Source organism: Schistocerca nitens, chromosome 1 (genome assembly GCF_023898315.1).
Source record: "Schistocerca nitens isolate TAMUIC-IGC-003100 chromosome 1, iqSchNite1.1, whole genome shotgun sequence".
Lineage (NCBI taxonomy): Eukaryota > Metazoa > Arthropoda > Insecta > Orthoptera > Acrididae > Schistocerca > Schistocerca nitens.
The window spans coordinates 73,087,700-73,109,352 of record NC_064614.1 but is presented as its reverse complement, the minus strand read 5'-3'; the positions used below and the strand labels follow the sequence as shown (position 1 = coordinate 73,109,352).

Below are 21,653 nucleotides of genomic sequence, written 5' to 3'. Positions count from 1 at the left end.
TCAGGATTTTGAAGGTTGAAGTCGTGGGTTTCGATTTGGGTACGGGTTTGGGAACTGTAAGCAGTCCCGTCTACACGGGAATAATGCTGAATTTGTCAGGGTGGATAATTAGAAGTGTATCGCGTCGGGCTTCGTACAGAGTATGAGATCTGGAGAAAGATAGTTGTATCTTGGACTTTTACTGTGAAAGCTACCTGATACCGTCTGAGTCTTGTCTACATTGACATTTGTTAAAGTTTTACGAGGTCGTCTAGTAGTTGCAATACTCGTAATACTGTCTATGAATCTTTGAGTCTGTTGGTATGTTTCTTCCACTTCTGTATGTCGTATTTAGCTCTCATCAATGAGCGAGCACACATTCTTTCTATTAATAAGTTTAACAATGTGAATCTCGTGTATTTCTCCAGTTTTGTCTTTAAGACAGATCTAATGATCGCAGTCTGCCATTTGAAGAAATATAGACCACTCTAGACCATGCGTTTTCGTACGCTCACAGCAGTGCTTTCCTCGTACGTGTCTGTGTATTTGTTATCACAGGAATTAACGCTTCTCGAAAACAACGGGATATTATAAGAAATGATTACAATTCTACGACGAAATTGACGTGGCCAGTCGAAATTAGGAATATCCTCAGAGGAATTTTGTAAGTCATCTGGAGACAGACTGAGATACACTACTGGCCATTAAAATTGCTACACCAAGAAGAATTGCACATGATAAACGGTATTCACTGGACAAATATATTATACTAGAAGTGACATGTGATTACATTCTCACGCAATTTGGGTGTATAGATCCTGAGAAATCAATACCCAGAACCCCGTAATAACGGCCTTGATACGCCTGGGCATTGAGTCAAAGAGAGCTTGGATAGCGTGTATAGGTACAGCTGCCCATGCAGCTTGAACACGATACCACAGTTCATTAAGAGTAGTGACTGGCGTATTGTGACGAGCCAGTTGCTCGGCCACCATTGACCAGACGTTTTAAGTTGGTGAGAGATCTGGAGAATGTGCTGGCCAGGGCAGCAGTCGAACATTAGCTGTATACCAGAAAGGCCCGTACAGGACATGCAATGCGGTCGTGCATTATCCTGCTGAAATGTATGGTTTCGCAAGGACCGACTGAAGGGTAGAGCCACGGGTCGCAACACATCTGAAATGTAACGTCCACTGTCCAAAGTGCCGTCAGTGCGAACAAGAGGTGACCGAGATGTGTAACCAATGGCACCCCATACCATGGCGCCGGGTGACACGCCAGTATGGCGATGACGAATACACGCTTCCAATGTGCGTTCACCGTGATGCCGCCAAACACAGATATGACCATCATGCCGTGCGGTTCTAGGCGCTTCAGTCTAGAACCGCGTGACCACTACGGTCGCAGGTTCGAATCCTGCCTCGGGCATGGATGTGTGTGATGTCCTTAGGTTAGTTAGGTTTAAGTAGTTCTACGTTCTAGGGGACTGATGACCACAGATGTTAAGTCCCATAGTGCTCAGAGCCATTTGAACCATTTTTGACCATCATGATGCTGTAAACAGAACCTGGATTCATCCGAAAAGAATGATGTTTTGCCATTCGTGCTCCCAGGTTCGTCGTTGAGTACACCACTGCAGGCGCTCCTGTCTGTGATGCAGCGTCAAGGGTAGCCGCAACCATGGTCCGAGTTGATAGTCCATGCTGCTGCAAACGTCGTCGAACTGTTCGTGCAGATGGTTGTTGTCTTGCAAACGTCCCCATCTTTGACTCAGGGATCGAGACGTAGCTGCACGATCCATTACTGCCATGCGGATATGATGCCTGCCATCACGACTGCTAGTGATACGAGGCCGTTGGGATCCAGCACGGCGTTCCGTATTACCCTCCTGAACCCACAGATTCCATATTCTGCTAACAGTCATTGGATCTCGACCAACGCGAGCAGCAATGTCTCGATACGATAAACCGCAATCACGTTAGGCTACAATCCGACCTTTATCGAAGTGGGAAACGTGATGGTACTCATTTCTCCTCCTTACACGAGGCATCACAACAACGTTTCACCACGCAACGCCGGTCAACTGCTGTTTGTGTACGAGAAATCGTTTGGAAACTTTCCTCATGTCAGCATGTTGTAGGTATCGCCACCGGCGCCAACCTTGTGTGAATGCTCTGAAAAGCTAATCATTTGTATATCACAGCATCTTCTTCCTGTCGGTTAAATTTCGCGTCTGTAGCACGTCATCTTCGTGGTGTAGCAATTTTAATGGCCAGTAGTGTACATTCCTGTTGGAAGACAATTTTAAATTATCCCTTATGTGATCCTGCCCGACATCGGCTAGAAGGGTGCTCAAGATTTTGGCCTAGAGTGTAAGTGATGATGATCAAATTCATAACAGTTAAAAGTCTCGTCCAGTAACAACGGTTGTAGCTCAACGTCATTGTTCACAAACGACGCACTTTTATACAGGAAGCTAATACCGTCCGGAATTTGTTGCGAATTCCTCATAAACTTGCAGAAGATAACGACCTCGAGAGAACAGAGTTCAGTTCTAACTTAAAGAAATGTAATACAATGGATGCAAAGAAAAAAATTGAGCGAGATTCTGTTCAATGCCAACGCTGCAGGAGGAGACACAGCTACCGTTAGTTTTGCAGTGGGAATACTAGCTACTAGTGACGGTCAGTTACATGTTTCTACTTTCTTCAAACTGGTTCGGCTTTTCGGTCAGATGTTACTTGAGTTCGCGAAGATCCTTCCTCTGAGTGAAAATGACAAGGGGGGGGGGGCCTGGGGAAGCTGATCTACATCTACATGTACATCGATACTCTGAAAATCACATTTAAGTGCGTGGCAGAGGGTTCATCGAACCACCTTCACAATTCTCTATGATTCCAATCTCGTATAGCGCGCGAAAAGAATGAACACTTATATCTTTCCGTACGAGCTCTGATTTCCCTTATTTTATCTTGGTGATCGTTCCTCCCTATGTAAGTCGGTGTCAACAAAATGTTTTCGCATTCGGAGGAGAAAGTTAGTGATTGGAATTTCGTGAGAAGATTCCGTAGCAATGAAAAACGCCTTTCTCTTAATGGTGTCCATCCCAAATCCTGTATCATTTCGCGATAATACAAAACGTGCTGCCTTTCTCTGAACTTTTTCAATGTACTCAGTCAGTCCTCTCTGGTAATCTCACACCGCACATCAGTATTCTACATGTGGACGGACAAGCGTAGTGTAGGCAGTCTCCTTAGTCGGTCTGTTACATTTTCTAAATGTCCTGCCAATAAAACGCAGTCTTTGGTTAGCCTTCTCCACAATATTTTCTGTGTGTTTCTTCCAATTTAAATTGTTCGTAATTCTAAATCTGTGTATGTAGTTGAATTTTCGGCTTTTAGATTAAACTGATTTATCGTGTATCCGAAGTTTAACGCGTTCCTTTTAGGACTCATACGGATGACCTCACACTTTTCGTTATTTAGGGTCAACTGCCACTCTTCGCGCCATTCAGATATCTTTTCTAAATCGTTTTGCAGTTTCTTTTGATCTTCTGATAACTTCATTAGTCGATAAACGACAGCGTCATCTGCAAACAACCGAAGACGGCTGCTCAGATTGTCTCCCAAATCGTTTATAGAGATACGAAATAGCAAAGGGCCTATAACACTACGTTGGGGAACGCCAGAAATCACTTCCGTTTTACTAGATGACTTTTCGTCAGTTACAAGGAACTGTGACCTCTCTGACAGGAAATCACAGATCCAGTCACATAACTGAGACGATATTCCATAAGCACGCAATTTCACTACGAGCTGCTTGTGTGGTACAGTGTCAAAAGGCTTCCGGAAATCCAGAAATACGGAATCGATCTGAAATCCCTTCTCAATAGCACTCAGCACTTCATGTGAATAAAGTGCTAGTTGTGTTTCACAGGAATGATGTTTTCTAAACCCATGTTGACTGTGTGTCAATAGACCGTTTTCTTCGAGGTAATTCATTATGTTCGAACACAATATATGTTCTAAAATCCTGCTGCATATCGACCTTAACGATATGGGCCTGTAATTTAGTGAATTGCTCCTACTACCTTTCTTGAATATTGGTGTGACCTGTGCCACTTTCCAGTCTTTGGGTACGGATATTTCGTCTACTGCCAACTGCTGAGTATGCCCTTGTAATATTATGCTCGTGTTTGGCGCTGAGTTAGACCTAGTTGTAAGAAACGAGCATTTATGTGTAACTTGCCAACTTTCTGTACTTTAACTGCTTGTAGGTCATTTCATTGTCACGTTAGTCACAAGGTGTGCATAAGGAGCTTACCTATTGACTTACCTCCCACGACTCGATGTCATTCTCCGAGGCATCAATATGCGACACGTTGCCTGGTCCCAGTAGACTGACGTGCCGAATAATGTTATGGGAGACGTTGAGCAGTGGCAGCTGGTGATACAGCCACACGCCGTCCACTGTAGTGAGCGCGTTGTGAGACACGTCCAGCAGCTGGAGATGCTGAAGCGTAGCCAGCAGCTGGGGCTCAAGTGTCGTCAGCTGGTTATGGGCGACCTGTACAGGAACAAGAATCGGCCGGGAAGTGGAAGTTCTTTCACAAAATACTGACTCAACTACCGCGTCTCTGCCTGTCCTTTCTGGTAGGGTACCGTCATCTAAAAACTCGTGAATTCTGTCCGAACGATCTGTCATGGTGGTCTTCTTCATTTCGAGGAGGGATATAATGATGCTTCTGCTCTGGAGATACACTTTGCTGTAGACAGAGACTAACTGTGGCCATGGACGATGACACTGCGTCGATATGGGTCCAGGCTTCTCTCATTAGGGATATCATAGTAGAGGCGAATTTTCCAAAACCAAAGGAAAATAGTGTTTTGAAAAAGTTCCAAATCCATGCGGAATGCTATTGCTTAACAGGAGTGGTAACTATCAACAAATTATCCAAGACCTCAGAATAAATTGTGATTGCACATCATTCAGCCTGTAATGACCGAGTGATGAAGGGATTGATAACTACCAGCAAGTTATCCAAGGCGTCAGAAGAAACCGTGATTGCACATCAATCAGACTGTAATGAGCAAAAAAGAACTATGTCATCTTGGTAAGAATTTTAACGGGAAACCTAGATAGAGACATACAGTGCTTGACGCCTTCGCCAGACCAACACAAGGTCGCGAGCATTAAGAAACCAACAAGGTAGATTTCAACAGCTCGAGAGTTCCTTTCAGCAGACCAGCCTTTGCTTTCCATCAGCCTACTGCAGGAAATTATGTGAGTGAAAGAATCCATTCAGCTAAAACTGTCCACAAAGAAGAACTTCCATTCTTGCCTTCACGTATCTCTGAACTGTGGGTAGTTAGTCTATCGTGAGGTACGTCCTAATATCGTATTAGAGCTTCTTTTGCTCGGCGCAGTGCAGCAGCACCATTTAGCATGTAGTCAAGAAGTGATTGGAAATCCCATGGAGAAATACTGAGCTACGCTGCCTCTATAGGCCGTTCATAATTGCGAAAGTGCTGCCGGCGCAGAATGTTGTGCACAAATTTAAGTCTCGATTATGTCCCATAAATGTTCCATAGGATTACTGTCGTGGGGTCTGGATGGCCATATCATTCAATCGAACTGTCCCAAATGTTCGTCAAACCAGTCACGAACAGTTGTGGCCCCGTGATATGACGTCGTTGTTTGTCAACATCAAGTCGATGAATGGCTACAATAGCCGAACGTAACCATTTCCAGTCAATGATCAGTTTATTTGGACCAGAGGACCCAGTCGATTCATATAAACACAACCCACAACATCACCGAGTCACCACCTGCTTGCACAGTGCCTTGTTGACAACTTGTGTCCATGGCTTCGTGGGGTCTTCGCCACCCTCCCATCAGCTCTTACCAACTGAAATTAGGACTCACCTGACCAGGCCACAGTTTTCCAGTCATCTAGGGTCCAGCTGGTATGGTCACGAGCGCAGGAAAGGAGTTGCAGACGATGTCGTGATGTTAGCAAAAGCAATCGCGTCGGTCGTCTGCTGCCACAGCCCATTAACAACAATTTTCGCCGCATTGTCCTTCGTCTCACTTTGATTTCTGCGATTATTTCAAAGAATGTTGCTTGTCTGTTGGAACTGAGAACAATACGCAAACACCGCTGCTCTCGGTCGTTAAGTGAAAACCGTCGTCCACCACGTTGTCTGCCGTGAGAGGTAAAGCCTGAAATTTGGTATCCTCGGCACACTCTTCACACTGCGGATCTCTGAATGTTGGATTAACTAACAATTTCCACATTAGAATGTACCATTTGTCTACCTCCAACTACCAATCTGCATTAATGCTGTTAATTCCCGTCGTGCAGCCATAATCACGTCGGAAACCTTTTCACGTGAGTACAAATGAAGCTCCGCCAATGGACTTCCGTTTCATACCTTGTGTACGCGATGCCACCGCCATCTGTGTATGTGCGTATCACTATGTCATGACTTTGGTCACTTCTGTACACTTTAGGCACCTCCATACAGCGAGTAAGGGCGAGAAAATGCCTTGAGTGATTCGAGGATCCTTGGAGTTGCACGGAATATTAGGTCATGACACCCATGCAGAGGCGAAGTTCCAGATCAGGAAACATTAAATCTAGTTCGTGGATTCCACACCAGTGGTTTTTCCTAGCTGGTGGTGCTGCTTGGTGAGGTTGTGGCTCCACTGGTGTGTTGATTGTCATAGTGAAGGCTGATAGGCGCAGGTGCAAGAAGAAGTGCAGGTAATTGTTGAACGACGGTCATTTGTACTCGCCGTGCCTATGGGTTATGTGACAGAAGCCAGCTTCTGGTCACACAGATGGCTGCAGAAGCGCAGTGTTGTGCCACGACAGGTAGACCGTTCCTCCAACGAGCAGTCGTCGAGCTAATGTCCCATCATCATGTCGAAATCAGTTTCTTGTTCTTTGGTTTAAGTACTCAGAATAATTAATATTGTCATTACAGAAACTATATTATACTGAAGAATCGATAGTAAAACTTTATTGTTTCAGATACGTCCTCTATGTTACTGCTAACTTCAACAGTGCCGTGTGTAGCACTGTCTTCGATATTACCTACAATGATCTTATCTTTGTTGTTATTACTTCACGTAACTTGTGTGTCAGCACCTTTGATATAACATGTGTGAAATTATTTTATACATTATTTATGACCACTTATGTAATTCTAACCAATCTATTAATGTAATTCAAAAGTAATATACTCTAAATGAACGAAAATGTAAAAAAACTACTAGTAATGCTGGTTCATGCATGGGGAAAGTAGGTACATTGTAAAGTAAAATTTGGAGGGTAATCCCTCCGCAACGGAACTGGCTTGGTGCGAATAGAAGAGGTGGATATGATGGTTGAGCTGGAAGGCTCCTGTGTGGCATGAACCAGGTGGTGACAAGCTGGTAATGTGTGCTCGTCTGGTAAATTGAAACAGGCGAGAAGTACTGCAACATTCTATAAGATGCCTCAGATGTGGACGTAATTTGGTTTATTATTCCTGGCATATTTGATGGGCTCTGTACTACGAAAGTCCGAGACTAAGAAGAAACTTTTAATAGCTAGTTACACAGCAAGGGCTGTGGATACTTTTTCTGACTTTTTTGAATAGCACGGGAGACAGACATTGCCACCACCTTATTCTGAAATTAGCAGTTGAGTACTATGTAATTGCATGGAGCAGTTATTTGGTTTCTCTTTCAGTAGTAAGTTTGTGTTCTGTAATCTTTGCGTTGAGGCACCATATTTTATCTTCAGTAGTTTACCTGGACCGGGTCCTGTCCAAAGTGCTGTTTTATTGAACTGAAAAGCTGATAACTTCCTTAAAAAAGTTAATAAGGTTTGTGGAGTCGTAAAGTACATAATTATTCAATGAGCTTATGTTTTTAAATAATACACATAATTTTCTTAAAAGGAGAGTTATATTTTCATCAAAGTACTGTTACTAAGAGAAGATATAAAGTATTCAGATGAAAGATTCGTCTTATTGAAATAACAGTGTTTATAATTTCATGTGTAAGGTAGTTAACAGTGTTTCTAATATTGTGCAGTAACTAAAAGGTTCACCTTAGATCCAACTCCACTCATAGCCTAGCTTCAGTGTCCCCATACTGACAGTTGAGCCAGACTTAAATTTCAGATAACATTTAAGTATCAAAAAGTACAACCTTTATTTTTGTAAATTATATTTTCTATAGTAAGCAATTAGCTACATCCATTCAAACTATGCTGCATTCAGATATCGAATGTCCCATCTGAGTTAAATTGTATTAGAATTTGAATATTCCTTGAGAACACAAATAACAATCAGTAAAAAAGATATAATTACTTGGTTAGGTGTTGAATGTTAGTACTTTCCAATAATTAAACTGACAAAATAACCCCTATCCAAAATTAGTGGTGATCCATCACTACTAGTCAATTATGTGTAATGATCATTAGCTTCTTATTGTAATTTACAGATAGTATTATTTAGAGCTAGTTGTTGAGTAAACCTATTAATACTCTTCCTGTGTGGTTATGTCGAACCACAGGTACATTACTTGCTAAACTGGGTTACTGTCTGGTATCTGATCAGCGAAACAGAATTTCAGTATCAAGTAAAGTCTATTCCATTAGTTAAATTTCTTTATGGACCATGACAGAACTTGTTACAACTTCGCCTCATTAGTTTGCCGACAGTTTCCTTCTACATTATTATAGCTTACTTTATTAGAAATAGAGCCCAGGTTCGATTCCTAATGGTTTTGCTATTGTTTCCTCTCGATAGGAATCTTTCGAGGGACGAAAAGCAATCCAATAACTTTCCATTACACACAGTCACGCAATAAACCATTTCACAGGAATATCACTATCGGTGTAATCATAATTTAGTAGTTTGCGGAAGTATTAATAGCGAAACTTAAGGAACACAACTGTTCAGTACTTACCTGAAGAATCTCCAGGTTGGGCGGCATATCTGTGTGTAGCATCTGCAGTCGATTGTGGGATACGTCGAGCCGATGAAGGTCAGTTGGAAGACTTTGCGGGAGCTTCTGCAGGGCATTGTGGGAAGTGTCCATTATGAGCAGGGCAGCTGGCAAAGTCTCTTGAAGCTCCTGTGCAGAAAACGGGAATTTCCGTTACAAACACCTACAAGACCAACCCTACTTCTAAAAACAACTCAGTGTACAGTAAAAAATGATAAATAAATAAAAGACATAAATTTAGAAAGTTGTAAAGCAGAATATCACCTCATAACCATAACCAAAGACAGCGCCACCTACTGTTAGATAAGGGTCTGCTTTAGAGGATTCCATACATGCTTTCTAATCTCATGTTCCATTATGTCATCTCTTCAGTCTTTTCTTATATCTTGGAATTCAATGAAGATCTTCAGAGGACTCTGTACCATTTCCCAACCACCTGCATATCATTTTCGCGTCACTCTGTGTACCTTACACTGTAGTCCGTTCCATGATATAAATGATGGTAGGCCTTCTTGTTGCACACTACTCGTATTTTATACAATTACTTAGGCTTGTATCTAATTTCTCTGTGTAACTCGTAAGACCTGTGACTTCTGATTTAGTCCTCCCTAAGTTCCTGTATAGTGCGAATATCTTCATCTCAAAGTATAACTAACTTCTGAAATTTTTTACCAACAGTCCGCAGCTCGTGGTCGTGCGGTAGCGTTCTCTCTTCCCGCGCCCGGGTTCCCGGGTTCGATTCCCGGCGGAGTCAGGGATTTTCTCTGCCTCGTGATGACTGGGTGATGTGTGATGTCCTTAGGTTAGTTAGGTTTAAGTAGTTCTAAGTTCTAGGGGACTGATGACAATAGATGTTAAGTCCCATAGTGATCAGAGCCATTTGAACCATTTGATTTTTTTACCAACATTATTAATATTTATATTATCCGAAGGAATTAATTGCAGCAGTCATATAGTTGCACAACAAGTATCCCAAGGTATCATTTATAGTTCTAAATTAAACACTGAGAAATGTTATTCACCCAGAAATATTTGCCATTCAGCTTGCCACAAATATAATTGCTTAGGATATGTTAATAAAATTACTAGGAAACAGAGTACCATCAATAGCGAAAAATGTAATTTCAATATAAATTATGAGAAAAATAGTAGTATTAATTTTATAAACATCAGTTGCAGTAATTTAAGATTATGTACTGCCTGCGAATTCTAGATAAGTGTATTAAAATAAAAGCATGTGGTAACAACTCACTCAAATCATTCATTTTACCTAGCAGATTACTGAGCTTCACCATTAACAGGAGAAACTGAAGAAATAGTTTAGTGATGGTATTAGCTAAATGATTTCAAGCATGTAATATTAATATTTTTGTTACTGGATTGAGAATTCCATTAGTTACAAATGAATGGTGACAAGATGTATTGGAAGGAACATATCAAGCATTACAATCGTGGAGTACGTGTTATTATTGGAACAATATTGTCAAAATGTTTACTTTAACACTCAATAATCACTTCTCACTAAGTCTCCACTGTGGCTTGTAAGCTACTGGTTGATATCAACAGTTTTCCGCTGTAGTATGATTATACCTACATATTTTAATTTACAGATTGGGTAGGTAACTGTTTCTCTAGTATAAATAGTACATTTCATTTCCAAACCAAAAGTCTGATTAATAAAAATAAAAACAAAGTTTGTTTTATCCACAACAATTTCCACTATATTGTACTAAAATGTTAATTTACATGCAACCATTCTGCCAAAAATTAACAACCACAAGAAAAGATCACCCTTTTAGTGTGGACTTGGTCCAAACAGTTCAGCACACAAACATTTTTTTTCTTTGCTTCTTCTTGATTGCTGTACATTTCTTAATTTTTCATGTAGAAAACGCATTAATTTTATCAAATGTACTTATTATAAAAATATCAAGCATTACAATTTGAACAGAATCAACAATACTTCACATCTCTGTTGTGTTAAAAGTATTATATCATAAATGGAATCATGGACCATTTCAGTGACCAAAATAGAGGGTTGTAGTTAACTTTATCATTTGCCTTCTATTCAAAAAGAATCCTGCTCCAAGAGATCGAAAGAGGCATAGGCATTCTGCCTCAATAGGTCTGTCGACTACAGGGCAGAAAAAGAAATGCGGTGCGCACTGGCGGTATGGAGACGGGCTGGGTGAAGGTAACACGCGGTGATAACGTCAAACAGGATCTCCGAGTCGGCAAAGGAGAAGACCATTTGCCTCCGTTTAATTTCTTGGAGCCTTGTGAGTGACAGATGACGATTCAGATGTTAGTTGGCTTGAGGGGCGTAAAAAGTCTTCCCACGAGTACTCGTTCTGTCCTTTTCAGCCTGCTGGTTGTGTAGCAAGTGATTTCGTCACGTGAGGCAAAATTTTGGCGGTTTGTTGCACAGTTGGAGGAGAAGGAGACAGGGATGCTACCTAGACACTGGGCGATTTTAGAACCATCATGCTCAACTTGACGTCGCATGTCTGTGCGGCTATGTCCTGTGAATCGAGGTGTAGTAAGAACAGTGCTCCAAGTACCAGACGGTATGAACGCAGGGTTTCCGACTAGCCAAAAACTTGCAATCTCCTGGACGGCCCGCTCATCGAGATACATGAGACAACCTCGCCATTGCAACTGATACAGCAGGGAGAAGGAGGTGGACAATCGCCCTCGTGAACATCCCTACCACAGATTACACATTTGGCTGGGTGTTGAAAAGACATTTGAGTCTGGTTGTAAGGATGACACTGATGGGAGTGCATCGGGTTCCGAATATATCGTCGGACTATGATAACTTCATAGCCTGATTTGATATTTGATTGACGCACTGCTCTATCAAACGTGAGAAAACGAGTGTGTGTGCACTCTAGCTTTTTCATCCGACGTGCAATTGCAACGACGTCCTGATCAGGGAGATAAGTTTGGATTCATTCCTGAGTCGGCCCATTTAGCAACCTAGAGTGAATAACATCACTTGAAGAACTCAGCATTCGATGGACCTCGACACGAACAGGTTAGTCTCGGAGGAGTGAAGCTGCAAGCATTTGTTATAGTTGAGAATCAGAATTAGTCTCAATAAGTAATGTGCCATTGCGTAAACGAGAGCAGGATTTCAAAGGGCAGGCAACTGCATCAACGCCTTTCTGTAAAATAAACGGATTAACTGTAGCGAAGGACTGACTGTCTTCAGTATGTGAAACCACAAGGAATGCAGCTGGGAGGGTCTTTGAATCGGTAGCCTCATTCCGTTTACGCTTAGTAGAAGCAGAATGAGTAGAAGATCAATGGTTCATTGCGAAAAAATCCCCCATGACTGCCAGCGTCTCCAATGGCGCGCTCCTTCCAAACTGGTGGACCCATTCTGAGGGGTCTCACCCACCTTAGGTCACATCTCCCCAAGTGTTGACAGAGGGACCAGTTGGCACTTTGGAAAGGTCACAGATCAGGGAATCACCCCTCCTCGGGCCTGGCCTGCACCAGAGTGTGTGTGCGAACCCTATCTGTCGACCTGGCACTGGGAATTACACGTTACACAGTCACGTTTTCCGCGTCAGATGCGTGGGCCGGCCTTCAGGAGTGCACAGGGTGGAAGAAGGAAAACAGGAAACTCAAAGGAAGGGTAGGAGAAGGGAAAAGAAGAAATAAAGAAAGAGAAAACAGTATGGCTACTGTTCTGATGTCAGGCTGCTAAAGTTCAGATCACATTCCGAAAAAAAATATCACAGACATGTTCTCCAAGATAGGGGAAAAAAGAAAAGCAGGGGGATAGACATGCAGCACCGATGAGAACAGTGCTGGAGAGGCTGCAGCCCCGTGGTACCCAAGCGAGATCTCACCAAAGAATTGTGGGCCACCTGGGGGTGAACATCACAGTGAAGCAAGCTTTTCAGTACGTGATGTCGCATTCGCTTCTCTGTAGCAAGAGTAATGTGATGATACACTGTTCTGTATATACAAAGTTGTATGAGTGATCACACTATCACACTGCTGTCTATTAGCCGGCCGGGGTGGCCGAGCGGTTAAGGCGCTACAGTCTGGAACCGCGCGACCGCTACGGTCGCAGGTTCGAATCCTGCCTCAGGCATGGATGTGTGTGATGTCCTTAGGTTAGTTAGGTTTAAGTAGTTCTAAGTTCTAGGGGGCTGATGACTTCAGCAGTTAAGTCCCATAGTGCTCAGAGCCATTTGAACCATTTTTGCTGTCTATTATTTTATGAAAAGCAGAAATTTCGTTACTGAGGCCATCTGCACTGCCTCTAGGAGCAGGAAACAGTTTCACTATAATCTTATTTGAAACTTTGCGCTGGTTGAAGTATGAGTTTTCCTCCACTTTGTAACTTTATCTTTGCGAGTAATAAATTTCAGATCTCCATTTTCCTCCAGTCGCTAGTGTAGCCTTCAGTAATAGACTGGATGTCTCTTTCAGAATCATTGCCATGTTTACTTTCTTGAATTACTTACATCTCCCCCTCTGATTCATCAACAACACTGATCTCCTCCTCTGATTCATCAATGCCACTGCTGCACTGTTTATGATCTAACCCACCCGAAAAATCCTTCAGAGTTTCGGTTATACCTTCCGGCATTATTTCTCTGAATAAGTAAACAATCCGGAAATCTTTTCAATCTTCTCGGAAATATAGACGCACATAAAGCGACACAGTAAAACAAATTACAACAATCGGTATATGAGACAAAAATGGATTAGCTAGCACGTGAATAATCTCTGACAAACAGCGATGTCACCACGAGCAGAGAAGTAAACGTGAGTTACTTCATGCCCCAAATCGCCTGCTCTAAGGTAAATCCCACACTGCAAACACGTGAGTAACTAGGTGGCAGAAATATTGCTTGAATTGTTATGTGGTTTAGAATCGTCTGACTGCGTCGTCGTAACTGCACAAAAGTTGTACGAGGAACTGCTCGTCTTTCTCTTTATTGCTTTTTCATTCCCTTTTCGGGTCAGGTGGGCTGCGGCAATGTTTCTGCTGTACCGAGTTTTAACATGACAAAGTGGAACGTAAAAAATATAAAATATGAGAAGTCTGCAGAGGTTTTTTTATTACAGGGACATGGTTGCTCTATGTGACGTTAATGTTTGCGAGCATGATGTAGATGTCTTTCTTACAGTATTAAGGAATTAGTTGGTCCTGATGCCATAGTTCTGCGGGCGGTAGTCTGTATGCGACTTTGTAAGCAGTTCTGGATAAACAGTAGGACGGAACAAGAGTCTCTGGAAGGAAATGGGAATATAGAGGAGGAGCTGATGAGGATATGTGAACTGGAGAAGGTGATTGTCAAGTAAGCAACGATATGGTGGGGGATATTTCACGGGATACAGCTCTTCTAATGATCAGACTTTGGCGCAGTAGGAATGGAAATGGTGTGCAGGTTAGAGCTGGAGTGAGACTGAACAACGCTTTGTAGAAGGGGGAGTGTGAAATGAGAGTGATTCTACGAAAATGTCATCATGGAAACTGGATAAAAGGTAAGTCTGGTGAATACTGAGTTTTGCTGGAGAATATACAGTGGCTGAGTTGGAAGGGTATTTTGGAGAACAGTGAATGTAAAACAGATTATGTCTTTGGATAGGGCAGTCAACTCTAGTTGGATAGGAGAATTCTTTACGTTACATTTGTATGGGTACGTGGGGTAGCATTGGTAGCAGGAGACACAAGGCTTTGGGAACCGAAAAAACATTTCCGTCGCCAGTTGGCATTGCAAGATGGCAAGTGGGATGGCTTTCGCCATCTTAGGTCAAATGATCGCTGCAGGAACTGCAGTTCGGGCAACAGTATCTGTAACAAGGCTCTAGGGTAAGAAACGTATTTAACTCGAATTTCAGAAGTGAGGGAGGCTTGGTTCGATTGTGACCAAGCCCATTTGGTGAATCATAAGGCAACTCTATTCACACGAAAAACCTCGTTAATGGAACTTTATCAATCTAGAAACATAAGCAGCAAAAACTGACTTCAAAAAAGTTAATAAAACTGAACTGTCTTTGAATGTTTAGCAACATCTGCGGCAGGGATGGAATTAACTGATGCGAGAAAGGATGTTGATAGAACACCACAAACCATGATACAAAAAAGGAGAAACCTATTACAGCAGCGCTGTATGAATGACGGCTAGTATCAGGCAGTCTACACTCCCTTGAGGTACGCCAGATACTTCGTTCGATTGTGATGATACTTTCCCCATTACGAACGACATGATGAATTCAGTTAACAAGTAGCTCTCAACATAATCACTTATCTGTTCAGATATGCAGTTTGTTTTTTAGGCAACGACGCAAAACGGTATGGGAGGTTTTGCGAAAGTCAAGCGACGTTTCATCCACCTGAGTTCCTTCATCTACAAACTTGTGAGTCTCATGAATGAACCCCGAAAACTGGGTGCCACACGAGTGGTGGTTGCAGGAATGCCTTGTAGAGAGCACAAAATTTTACACTGCGCGGTGTTTGTAGCAAACAGTAACAACTCACCTCAATGGCGTTGTAGGAAATGTTGAGGTTGGTGAGGGACTGAGGCAGCTCACTGGGCAAGTGCACGAGACGGTTCCGTGAAACGTTGAGGGCCAACAGTCTATCAGGAAGCCGCTGTGGTAGTTCCTGCAGTTGATTGCCCGTGACGTCCAACTGCAGGATGTTGGGCACCGCCAGCAGAGTGGCTGCACACATGAACAATGCTGGTAATGGTAAGGCCATACAGGAGTTTCACGACTATTTAATAATAGTTGTGACCACTATAGTATCGAAAGTTTATATCTCCAGCTCCATGGGCGCTGTTGAGTGAATATGAAGGTTATACCTCTTATTATGCTACTACACTCCTGGAAATGGAAAAAAGAACACATTGACACCGGTGTGTCAGACCCACCATACTTGCTCCGGACACTGCGAGAGGGCTGTACAAGCAATGATCACACGCACGGCACAGCGGACACACCAGGACCCGCGGTGTTGGCCGTCGAATGGCGCTAGCTGCGCAGCATTTGTGCACCGCCGCCGTCAGTGTCAGCCAGTTTGCCGTGGCATACGGAGCTCCATCGCAGTCTTTAACACTGGTAGCATGCCGCGACAGCGTGGACGTGAACCGTATGTGCAGTTGACGGACTTTGAGCGAGGGCGTATAGTGGGCATGCGGGAGGCCGGGTGGACGTACCGCCGAATTGCTCAACACGTGGGGCGTGAGGTCTCCACAGTACATCGACGTTGTCGCCAGTGGTCGGCGGAAGGTGCACGTGCCCGTCGACCTGGGACCGGACCGCAGCGACGCACGGATGCACGCCAAGACCGTAGGATCCTACGCAGTGCCGTAGGGGACCGCACCGCCACTTCCCAGCAAATTAGGGACACTGTTGCTCCTGGGGTATCGGCGAGGACCATTCGCAACCGTCTCCATGAAGCTGGGCTACGGTCCCGCACACCGTTAGGCCGTCTTCCGCTCACGCCCCAACATCGTGCTGCCCGCCTCCAGTGGTGTCGCGACAGGCGTGAATGGAGGGACGAATGGAGACGTGTCGTCTTCAGCGATGAGAGTCGCTTCTGCCTTGGTGCCAATGATGGTCGTATGCGTGTTTGGCGCCGTACAGGTGAGCGCCACAATCAGGACTGCATACGACCGAGGCACACAGGGCCAACACCCGGCATCATGGTGTGGGGAGCGATCTCCTACACTGGCCGTACACCACTGGTGATCGTCGAGGGGACACTGAATAGTGCACGGTACATCCAAACCGTCATCGAACCCATCGTTCTACCATTCCTAGACCGGCAAGGGAACTTTCTGTTCCAACAGGACAATGCACGTCCGCATGTATCCCGTGCCACCCAACGTGCTCTAGAAGGTGTAAGTCAACTACCCTGGCCAGCAAGATCTCCGGATCTGTCCCCCATTGAGCATGTTTGGGACTGGATGAAGCGTCGTCTCACGCGGTCTGCACGTCCAGCACGAACGCTGGTCCAACTGAGGCGCCAGGTGGAAATGGCATGGCAAGCCGTTCCACAGGACTACATCCAGCATCTCTACGATCGTCTCCATGGGAGAATAGCAGCCTGCATTGCTGCGAAAGGTGGATATACACTGTACTAGTGCCGACATTGTGCATGCTCTGTTGCCTGTGTCTATGTGCCTGTGGTTCTGTCAGTGTGATCATGTGATGTATCTGACCCCAGGAATGTGTCAATAAAGTTTCCCCTTCCTGGGACAATGAATTCACGGTGTTCTTATTTCAATTTCCAGGAGTGTAGTTGATACCCGGTATTGCCGGATATGTATTTATTCCAGTTCTATTAGCCAACTCCTCTTCCTCACTCCATCAACTGCCTCCTCGCCTCTGTCTCTGTCCATCTTCTCTTCCTTCTCTGATTACTTCCTCCTTCCCACCTCTCCATCCACTTCCTCTTCCACCTTCTCTAAGTTCATCTCCTCCTCGCCCCACTATTGGTCCATCTCCCTCTCTCCCATTTCTCTATCCATCTCCTCCCCCACCTCTCCCTGTTCATGTTCTGCTCTTCATTTCCCTCTCCTCCTCACTTTGTCCATCTCCTCCTCCATCATATCTGTATCCATTACCTCCTTCTCCACCCCTTCTGTCTGTTAACGTCCTCCCCTCGATCTCTGTCTGTCCATCTCTTTCTCCTCTCTTCTCTCTTGTCATCCCCACAGTATTTCTTTCCAGATTGTGATACGTATACCACGTTTCATTCATATCGATCCAGGGATTTGGGAAGAGATTTTTACTTGCAGCTTTGCCAGAATAAGCACATGTCACACATCTTTAACTTATTTCACACATATTTGTACGCAAATTTCACATGTAGCTGCAGCGAATGTTAGATTGCAGTTTAGACTGCACGCAGCTTAAGCTGTATGACGTCAAGTCTTCTGAATACTGTGTCGCACAATGATATAATTTTGCAGGTAAATCCACTGAAATATGTGAATATTGTCTGCAATAAAAATTAAAACGTTATACCTGATACGGCATTTTTACTACATATGCAACGAAAATATGATTGGCAATAAACTATATTCCTTTCATTATTTTGTAGGGGTTGGCAGCGAGATAGAGTCTGACAGGGATTCGGAATTATGTGGAAAGTCTGTTGCATGGTACAAGCTGCTCTTATTCTCATATACTGGATAAATAAAGTCAACGAATTTGCGCGTCGTGCACCGTGCGCTTCTCGATATACACTCCTGGAAATGGAAAAAAGAACACATTGACACCGGTGTGTCAGACCCACCATACTTGCTCCGGACACTGCGAGAGGGCTGTACAAGCAATGATCACACGCACGGCACAGCGGACACACCAGGACCCGCGGTGTTGGCCGTCGAATGGCGCTAGCTGCGCAGCATTTGTGCACCGCCGCCGTCAGTGTCAGCCAGTTTGCCGTGGCATACGGAGCTCCATCGCAGTCTTTAACACTGGTAGCATGCCGCGACAGCGTGGACGTGAACCGTATGTGCAGTTGACGGACTTTGAGCGAGGGCGTATAGTGGGCATGCGGGAGGCCGGGTGGACGTACCGCCGAATTTCTCAACACGTGGGGCGTGAGGGGAGGTCTCCACAGTACATCGATGTTGTTGCCAGTGGTCGGCGGAAGGTGCACGTGCCCGTCGACCTGGGACCGGACCGCAGCGACGCACGGATGCAAGCCAAGACCGTAGGATCCTACGCAGTGCCGTAGGGGACCGCACCGCCACTTCCCAGCAAATTAGGGACACTGTTGCTCCTGGGGTATCGGCGAGGACCATTCGCAACCGTCTCCATGAAGCTGGGCTACGGTCCCGCACACCGTTAGGCCGTCTTCCGCTCACGCCCCAACATCGTGCAGCCCGCCTCCAGTGGTGTCGCGACAGGCGTGAATGGAGGGACGAATGGAGACGTGTCGTCTTCAGCGATGAGAGTCGCTTCTGCCTTGGTGCCAATGATGGTCGTATGCGTGTTTGGCGCCGTGCAGGTGAGCGCCACAATCAGGACTGCATACGACCGAGGCACACAGGGCCAACACCCGGCATCATGGTGTGGGGAGCGATCTCCTACACTGGCCGTACACCACTGGTGATCGTCGAGGGGACACTGAATAGTGCACGGTACATCCAAACCGTCATCGAACCCATCGTTCTACCATTCCTAGACCGGCAAGGGAACTTGCTGTTCCAACAGGACAATGCACGTCCGCATGTATCCCGTGCCACCCAACGTGCTCTAGAAGGTGTAAGTCAACTACCCTGGCCAGCGAGATCTCCGGATCTGTCCCCCATTGAGCATGTTTGGGACTGGATGAAGCGTCGTCTCACGCGGTCTGCACGTCCAGCACGAACGCTGGTCCAACTGAGGCGCCAGGTGGAAATGTCATGGCAAGCCGTTCCACAAGACTACATCCAGCATCTCTACGATCGTCTCCATGGGAGAATAGCAGCCTGCATTGCTGCGAAAGGTGGATATACACTGTACTAGTGCCGACATTGTGCATGCTCTGTTGCCTGTGTCCATGTGCCTGTGGTTCTGTCAGTGTGATCATGTGATGTATCTGACCCCAGGAATGTGTCAATAAAGTTTCCCCTTCCTGGGACAATGAATTCACGGTGTTCTTATTTCAATTTCCAGGAGTGTATATACAGGGTGAAAAGTATTTAAACCGACAAACTCTGGGAGGTTGTAGAGGACATCAAAACAAATATTTTTACCAAATGTCGTTTTTTCCTATGAGGATTATTTAAACCGGTGGAGGCCGTATTACGCTCTTCAGTTGTAGGCAACTGCTGTAAACCAGTGTAGTAGCGCATTGTCTTTGTTTACTAATGGAGCGATACACCTGGAGTGAGTACACTGATATGGTTGGTGCGTACTACATCCTAATCGCCGTATCCCGCATCACACGACCTTTTTTGCTGTGTACCAACGTCTGCATGAGACCGGGTCGTTTAGCAGATTACCGGCACATTTCAGTCGTCGTGTCCGTCGATTCCTGGACCGACGGTCCCCAGAAACGTGGATTGGCAGAGGTGGTCTTGTACCATGGCCTGCTCGATCCCCAGAAATGTCCCCTCCGGAATTTTTTATGTGCGCAACCTCCTTTACGCAACTCCTGTTGCATCAGAATAGGATCTGGTTGCCTGGATAGTAGCAGCAGCAGGAAAAATTCAGGATACTCCTGGGGCTTTTGCCCGTGTCAGACCGAGCATGATCCGACGGTGTAACCTTTGTTTACGTGTCAATGGAGGTATTTTTCAAAATCTACTGTAATTGAAATTGGGTTGTGTTAATGTGTTGTCTCTTGGTCATAAAAAATAGAAACGTCTTTGTAGGTTTAATTAATTTGCCGCCAGAGAAATCTTCCTCTACTCATCCCGTACCATTCACTGGTACATCATGAGAAGTATATTTTCGCGCTCCTATGCAAGCTACAGTTAGTCTATGCGATCTCTCAAGTTTCTTCGGCATGTATGATTAGTGATGTGCTTTCGGGTGTAGAGCTGAGTTTGTTTATTACATTTTACTGTAATGGTGACTTTGTGTTGATCGTTATGCTGACAACTGTGTGTCATAATGGCTGCTTCTGCCCCAGGACTGGGTGTCCGGGATCCTAAGGGAATGAGATCTTCCAGTACTGTGGAATGTATGGAGTTACAAATGCTCGTTCAATCTAACATATTTTATTATTCGATGGTTCTCATACAATGGGCGACGACTGCAACCCAGGTGCAAAGCAAATCATTCACGTATTTAGCTATTTGCGCATTACTGGCTCTGTTAAGTAGTGTTCAGTATGCAGCTCGTTAATGTGTTGTATGCTTGCAAAATGAGCTGTGTGTGGTCATATCTGTCATTGTTCATTTTCAGTTCACTTTGAAGGTGTGTAAACTGTTTTCTTTATCTATGTTCAGCTGTAAAAAGTTGATGCTACCATTCATTTCACATTCAGCAGTATATTTTACATTTCTTTCCTGTATGTTGAGTATATTGAGTATCTTTTTAATACCAGTTCTTTCGCAATCTCACAAGAGAAATAGGTGATCACCATAACGACTAGAAGAAGCACTTTCACCCACAAAAATTAATTTTATTGCAAATTCTCTTTTTACTCAAGGAGGTTATTATATACGTTGGGTGTATAGCTGCTGTACTTGAACCCATCGCAGGACCTTTATACTAGATGTAAATTTTATTATTAAATATGAAGTAGTTGTAGTTTAGCGATAGTTCAAGCAAATGCATATATTCATCGATTTAAGGCATCGATGGTTTTTATGTTTTTTGGGGATTGACCTGATGATTTTGTTTCTGAGACGGTTATGTCTGTGCATCTTTGTAACTGCACATCATACTAACTGGGGTGAAAGGGAGAAATTGATGCTTTTAATTTCTTTTATCGGTTGCTGACAGTTTTGTTCAGCAGTTTTCAGTGTATGTGTATGCTTTGACTAGTGTCTGGTTCTGTTTGTAATTCTGCACCGTGGGCTGTTTCTTCAGCTGACAGTGGGTCTAATTCGGCTACAATATTTGCATATTATTGTTGGTACCTTAGAATTGGTACCTGAGGATTCGTGGCAGCGCTATACCTCTTCTCACTGTCATTTACTGGATATGTGGTTTTTAGCTGTGATTTGCATATTGACTGAAAGTTTCTGTGA

General features: G+C 44.3%; 1 protein-coding gene across 1 annotated transcript in view; it reads right to left on the bottom strand.

Annotated features, from left to right (window-relative positions):
* The window catches only part of LOC126241313 (toll-like receptor 2 type-1), a 149,541-nt gene that overhangs the window by 74,641 nt on the left and 53,247 nt on the right, over positions 1-21,653 (bottom strand). The window contains exons 5-7 of the mRNA XM_049947997.1: positions 15,491-15,675; positions 8,944-9,111; positions 4,315-4,545 (exon numbers count right to left, since the gene is read on the bottom strand). Coding sequence (XP_049803954.1) covers positions 4,315-4,545; positions 8,944-9,111; positions 15,491-15,675 — 584 coding nt within the window. The remainder of the gene's footprint in view (positions 1-4,314; positions 4,546-8,943; positions 9,112-15,490; positions 15,676-21,653) is intronic.